This window comes from Agelaius tricolor, unplaced genomic scaffold (genome assembly GCF_023055355.1).
Source record: "Agelaius tricolor isolate 1412-34295 unplaced genomic scaffold, bAgeTri1.0.p SCAF_3, whole genome shotgun sequence".
Classification (NCBI taxonomy): Eukaryota; Metazoa; Chordata; class Aves; order Passeriformes; family Icteridae; genus Agelaius; species Agelaius tricolor.
Window position 1 is genome coordinate 1,959,920 of NW_027269263.1, and position 7,245 is coordinate 1,967,164.

General features: G+C 39.4%; 1 protein-coding gene across 1 annotated transcript in view; it reads left to right on the forward strand.

Annotated features, from left to right (window-relative positions):
* SLC15A5 (solute carrier family 15 member 5) overlaps positions 1-5,755 on the forward strand; it is a 28,449-nt gene extending 22,694 nt beyond the window's left edge. The window contains exons 8-9 of the mRNA XM_071424263.1: positions 2,367-2,475; positions 4,025-5,755. Coding sequence (XP_071280364.1) covers positions 2,367-2,475; positions 4,025-4,169 — 254 coding nt within the window. The 3' untranslated portion in view covers positions 4,170-5,755. The remainder of the gene's footprint in view (positions 1-2,366; positions 2,476-4,024) is intronic.
* The last annotated feature ends 1,490 nt before the right edge of the window (positions 5,756-7,245 follow it).

Below are 7,245 nucleotides of genomic sequence, written 5' to 3' on the forward strand. Positions count from 1 at the left end.
GGTGCAAAATTGATACAAAAGGACTCAAAAATGTCAGTGAAAATTTACCAGGTGCTTTCTTTACATGATTGCAGAGCAGACTTGAGGAACAGACTCTGCCTAGGCTTCATTTTCCAACTTGTTCTAAATTTGCCATAAAATACATAAGCAATTCACCTCTAACCAGCAGAGAAAATCTATTTAAAATAATGCACCTAAAGGAAACTCTGTTTCTTTGTGGTGATTCATGCTACTAAGTATTTCTATTGTTGGAATAAAAATGGAAATCAGGAGCTTGTTGCAGAAAGTTAATTCCCAGTGAGCAATTATCTGTGTGACAAACCAACCTTGTAATTGCCACTTTTGTTGGCGATCTCCACAGAAAAGAAGTTGCACAGAGCCCAAAGGCAGTATCTTTTGGGGGAAAGTGAATTGTTAGCATGTTGCATGCTGGGGCAAGGATGGGGAAGTGCTGGACTCTTTAGTCACAGCAGTGCCCGTGGTGCCTGATTACAGCAAAACCAAAAAACTGGCCCAGGGAGACGCTGGTGTTCATGGCTGAGGGTGAAATCCTGAGAGGATGAACCCCAAAGGCAGTCAGCCTGCAGAGAGCTTGTGGGAGGTGTTGGTGGGGTCAGGGGTGAGAGCATCTGAAGGGATTCTGGTGCCTGAAACACGTGGGTGAAGTTCTAGCACTGATGACTTTTCTCTCAAGACTTTCTGCAAGCAGAGGAGAGGATTCTCTGTAAAGTGAGTATAAGCAGGTGTAAAATATAGTCCAGGTATATCCCCTATTTCATGGGGGGGGAAAAATTAAAAGGAAAAGTAATGAAAGAGAAAAAAGGAGTGAGAAGTACTTATTTTTTGGCTGTAAGTAGGGGAGGGTTATATTAATTTTTGCTGCATCCACTGATGAAAATGTATACTGGAAGGATTATAGTCTGGGTATCCTTAAGACTACTGCCATCCTTGTTCCCCTGTAGAAGAAGGGACAACAAGGCTTGTTGTCCCTCTCTGTGAGGAAAAGAAAGCCTTGATCCCAGCTCTGATAGGAAAAGAAAACCTTGATCCCAGCTCTTGCTTTGGACAGAGCAGGAAGCTAGAGAAAAATTGTGTGCTGTATGGCAGCTGGAACCTCACCATATCCTGCCTGATTTTGTCCCTGCCTATGCTGTTGATAATTTGGATTTTCCAAAGGCTCTCTGTCATTATCCCGGCCTCACTGTTTAAACACTGGTAACTCCTAAAAGATCAGGGAGGAGAGAAAGCAAAGATCTTTGACCCAGGCCATGGAGAAGTGAGAGTGGAATTCAGTGCTTTTCTTTGGTGTCTTTATCAGTGATAACACAGAGAATGGTGCAAATGGACCTTTGAAACTCAGAAGCTGCAAAATTGTTTTTATCAACTTTTTAAGTACATGTTTTGTCTTCAGGTTCCACTGTAAATGCCATTCCATGAGGAAGCTCCTGCTGCTCCTGCAGTTAGCCCAGCCAAGGTGGATAACCCAGCAGAGAGTGTGAACTCTGCTTTGGCAAGCTGCAGTGCAGACCCCCATGCATGATTTCTCTTTCATCACATCCACATGCTCTGGCTCTGCCTTCCATTGGCCCCTGGGGGATGCAAAATGATGCAAAATGAAAAACTACCTGATTGTGAATGATGACAGTAAAAGTTTATAAGCTACTAAAATGAAGTTACAGCACCTAGGAGCTCAGTCACTTACAGTGTGGGATGATGGGTTTTTAAAACTGGCTCTGAGATAATGCTGCCAAAGGAAGGGAGCAGGCAGAGGTGTGGTGGTGCTGCTCTGTGATGGGCAAAAATGTAACATGGCATGGAGAGAGCTGTGCAGGAGCTTAGGAGAACTGATGGCATTTGTTCTCTGTCAGCCCCAGGAGAACTAAAGGCAACAGCTCTGGAAAGAAATGTATTTATAGCTCTAAGATGTGAAGGGAAGAGAAAAATGTAAATATATCAATGTGTGTTTGGCAGGGTGTAATCCTTTGGTGTTTCTCCCATACTGTGGAACTGCTCTTTGTCTCTAATTAGAAAAATATTTACAATCTAAGGATGGCAATCAATGTGCAAAAGTGGCATTAGTGGCCAAAAGATCTGTTAAGGCCATCAGGTTTTTACAATATAGCTGTGGTAAGAAGTCTGGGTTTCCTTCTTTCCCCATTAGCTCATTCAAGGGGTGGATTGCCACATTATTGAGATGGGCAGGATTTAATACCACTTTCATGCAGGGAAAAGGTGACTTTGGGCACACTGATGCTGCTGTAGTTCAGATCAGGGGTATGCTTTTCATCTAAATCTCCCAATGATCTCTGATTTGCATCGCCTGCTGCAAAGCAAACTAATTCTGCTGCAAATGTCTCCTTCACCAGGCAGCTGGTTCCCACACTTGCTGCATGAAGGTAAATTGGAGAGGTTCTTCTTCTTCTTGGCATCCTTAATGATGGTGAACACCCTGGGGTTCTGGGCCATTGCACACAGGTACGTGTGAGAAAATGAAAACTTGGTGTTTTGTGTGTAGGTGCAGGTAGAAATTCTAATAAAATCTGTGGACTAGTGTGTAATAAAGAATTGGTAGTGATAGATCACATGTGGAGGGGTAAAAAAAACCTAAACTAAACTGATGTAATTAACCTTAAATAGTCAAAGGGTCTTAATTCAAAAAGCCCTAAAGAAAGAAGAGCGTGGTATTCTTACTTTCATCGTATTCTTACTTTCATCATATTCTTTCTGGAAGGGTGTTAATTTTTTGGCAGGGAGTCCAGATGGGAGCACAAAGCTGTACTGGCCATGGAACAGACCTCCACTGGCCTTGGTTTTGTAGCCATTTCCAGAAAGCATTGCTGCTCTCCCAGAGAGCTCACACCTTCAGTGTGGGACACAGGGGTGGGGAACAAGCTGCATTGATGCTTGTGTGCAGCAGTTGCAACACAACAACCCCCAAATATTTTCTGGTACTGTGCTGGGCATGGGAGGAAAGCAACTTCCTGCTGGAGGCAAGAGAGCTCTATGCCACCTGTAGAGCCTGGGTTTAATCCCTGTGTTTTGCCTGTAAAATGCAGGAACTCACAATTCTGGGCATTTAATCCCAGGTGATTTTTCTGTTGTCAGCATTATAAATAAATACATTTTCTGTTGTCAGAATTATAAATATAAAGTCAAGAAGAGCTTTGCAGCTGGTTTACCAACCAACCAAGGTTTAATCTTGTTGATTATCCCAATGTGATTCTCCTTTTTTAAACTGGGCCACAACTAAAAACATTTCTCCTGAGTGTACCTTGTACTCCTCATATGGGATTTTATTCTACTGTAAATTGAAATTTTCATGTGTGGCATTTACTGCTGAAAACTAAGAGGTTTTGGTTGTCAAAATGTTAACATAAAATTGGTTTAAACTAAAAAAAAATGTGCCACAGCTTAACATTTTTATGAAGAAATCTTTTGAGCTCAAGTCTTCCTGAAAATAGGAAACCAAACATTTAAAAAAGTTTATTTTAAATCAGAATTTCACTTCAGAATAAAGGTATCTAATTTTTCAATAATACAAGTTTTGACTTACTAGAAATATGCTTTTTTGAAATCAATTGTTATTATTTCTTTTTTTGAAGAATAAGAATTCTCTGAGCAGGGAGGAAAAAGACTGAGGACTATTCAGATCAACACTGATTTAGGCAGGGGGGGAAACAGACCTTAAAACTTGTAAGAAGAAAAAATACACTAAAATTTCTCTGAGGGAACACAGAATGTTAATTATTAGTTATTTTTTTAAAGGACATAGTACAGGTATTAACATCTGCACCTAGTTTGATTCTTCCAATACTGAAGTTCTGAAAGGCACTAGGAAAATGCATATTTGCATTTTCCTGGGGTTTTTTTACTGCCTTGAAGCCCAGGACTTGGAAGGCACTTTAACTTAAAAAGTATCATATAGGTATTTATATATTATATAAAAAGTTATATATAAACAATGGGTGAAGCCAATACCTTAAAGTGTGATTATTTTGTTATTTTCCTTCTATATCTCCCCCAGATACAACAATCTTCATGAGGATTGCACCAATGGGTTCAGAGGAAGTCTTCCTGGAGAAAAACTTTTGAAGCATGAAAAAGCCATCAAGCATTATAATTCTGTCCTGGAAAGTTCTCCCCTTTTGTCTCCTGTGGAGAAAACCTGATAAATTTTCACCCTGATGAAATTTCAACCCTAAATTTTGGTTTTTATCTAAGGATAAAGTACCCAGCACACTTAAGTGGAACAATGTTCTGGTATTTATGAATTATTTGGTGAATAATAATGTTCTTTAGAAGTTAATAACATAGCAATATTCATAGGATTTGGCCTTGAAGGAGGCTGCACTGTCATAATTCACATGGAGGCCAAGGAGAGCTCAGTGCCTGCCACAGTTGGAGAGAGGCTTTTAATCTTTATATGGAAATGGGTATCCACATCTATTTGTATTTAGGAGTGGTGAAAAATGAATAAACATGCTAATTTGTTTGTTAAGCAAATTACTTTGTGACAGTATAATTTACAAGTGATTTTGAAATCTGCTATTGGCTGGTTGATGTTTGCAATGGTGGGAGTTTTGTGTACTGCTCTTGGCTCTTGCTGCTTTAGTTTCTCTGTCAGTGAAATGGACACAAACATTATTTACAAATTGCTTTGAAATCTACCAAAAATAAAACTTAGAAACTTGACACCAGCCATCAGTCCATAATGTGTGCCATGAAACACTGATGTTGGGGCATCCAGTCTCACTTGGCAGCAGCACTGTGAGATTTTCCATTCCTGAAGGATGATGTGAAGAAAATTGCTAATAGGAGAATGGGAGACTGGAATATATTAGCACCAAAATTACTAATTGCAGCCCACCTGAAGGGGGTGAAGGGAATTAGGAGAAGAAGATTGGGAAAAGGTAGATGCAGCTGGAGATGTGGGGAAATAATTATTAGTCAAATGCTTTCCAGTTAAGGATCTACACAGTGTTAAACACTCCCAATACTGGCTGATTTTGTAATTGTGAGAGTTAATCTAACCCTTAATATTTCTATTCAAAAGTCATAGAACTAAAAATAGTGATGAGAGAAGTGGGGTCCTTGTGTGATAAAGAAACATCTCAAACCCAAAAAAGCTAAAGGCTAGTTCTTTATACTTTGATATCAAGGTGTTCATAACATAAGGGGCAGTGAAGTCGGAATGCTTGCTGGATATGAGGAATGCTCTGCCACAGGAGAAGCTACATGAAAAGGATGGAATTGTGAGTTGAAATTGTGCAAGAGTTGGTAAAAAAAAAAATCTGAAAAAAAAAATCTGAAATCTCTTCTGCACCATTAACCACACTTGATGCTGTAACTTTAGGGTGAGCATTGTGGGAGTGGGAGAAAAATGTAATGAGGACACCCCTTCCCAGCAAGGGACAGATTATTTCTGCAAAAGTGGCTGCATGAGCTGGGGCTGTGAGAGGAGAGGCAGCAAAAGGCTGAAGGATCTCTTCTCTGAGGGCACTGGAAAGTGTGAGACAGGCTAATTTCCACGTATTTGGGTAAGTTTATCCATGACACCTGGCAGTTATTAGCTTGTAAGGTGTTACTTTCTAAATCATGTTTGCACTGCAATAGACCCAGGTTTAAGCCATGAAAAATATTAGTTTCTTTCCTGAGAAATTCTTGAATACTTGATCTCTGTCCTTGCACAGAAAAGCTACAAAAATGCTGGTTGGAGTCTGCTGATAGGAGGGGTGTGATTGCACTCAATGTATTTGAGAGTTATACACAATGGAACTCTGTAGTAGAAGGGTAAAATTTAAATTTTGGTCAGATTAATATGATTGGACTGTAGATGTTTTATTAACTAATGTAATTTTTTTTAACTGCAAAAGTAACAGCAGTTTGGAACCATTTACACCAAGAACAAGACAACAAGAAACTTAATTGTATGTTAAGGTAAAATGTTTTGTCTGCTGTACTCTCAGGCTGGATGGCCTCAAACTTCCCAAGACCACTTTCTTTTTTTCTCTCCTCATAAATTGAAACATGAGATTAGATGACAGCAGATAACAGAATGCAGCCATTTGAGTTGAATTGCCTGATGAAGATTCTGCAAAAAAAGAGCATTAGTTAACTCCCTGGATAGGAATTCCTTAGAATGGGCTTTGGGCTGAAGAGTTGAATATTGACTATACTCACATGGACAGGAGAAATATTTTTTCTATCAGATTTAATAAAGTATTTGGCCTTTCAGATGGATGGCAGAAGAAAAGGGGGCACTGGATGCTGAATTTGGCTTTAGTTCATTTGGTGGAGCAGAGGAAACTACATGCAAAAATCAATCAATCAATCAATCTCACTGTTATGACAGAGCAATTTAGCACTCCAAACCAACAGACAGGAATTTTTCTTGAACTGCAGCATCCAGGACTCCATTCAAAGTGATGGAATCCTTTGTGCATACAGGGCACTGCCTAAATTGTATAAATCTTGTGCCAGCACACAATATAAATCAATATAAAAGACTCCAAAAGTTTGGTCTTTGAAGGAAGCTGCTTTCCACTTGTGAAAAATATAGTGAGTTTTTACACTAAAAAAAATTGGAGGACAGAAAAAATGATGTGTGTGTGCATACAAAATGATGCAATAAGCAGCTGGGAAATGTTAGGAGAACCTGCTTTCATTCAGCCTTTTGTTGATCTGCGGCAGTTTTCAGCAAGCACTCAGATCTGACTGCTTGGGTTTGAGGTCACCTGTTGCCAGTCTGGATTGCTTTGCACAAAGTAAATTTAGGATACTCATGTTTTAATCCTCATCATAAAGGTTTATAGTTCTGAAATGTATTGTGGAAAAAGTTGCCTCCTAGATGAGATTAGGAGCGGCCAGAAACATCCCAGTTCAGTTTTCTGTTTGATTACTGCCTTAATTTTCTAACTGTAAATAATTTTCTCACTGTAATTTTCCCTTGTAACCAGTATGAAGGACTCTAGATTCAGACTTGACTTGGGAAGAAGTTGCTTTTGTGCAGGTTTTAACTGAGTGCTCGTCAGAAGTCATTACTGGCCTTGCACAGCCAGATGGATTTCTGATTTCTGCTGGTACAGTTTGGGGGTGTCTTTTTAATGGTTAAATGTGTGTTTTGTACTGTATTCATGGACACCCTTACAAAAAAAAAAAGCAAATTCTGTCCTAGACAATTCATAGACCCATAGACCTCCACAGTTAAGTCTAAATGCATGGGACACCTTTTTTTTTTTTTTTTTT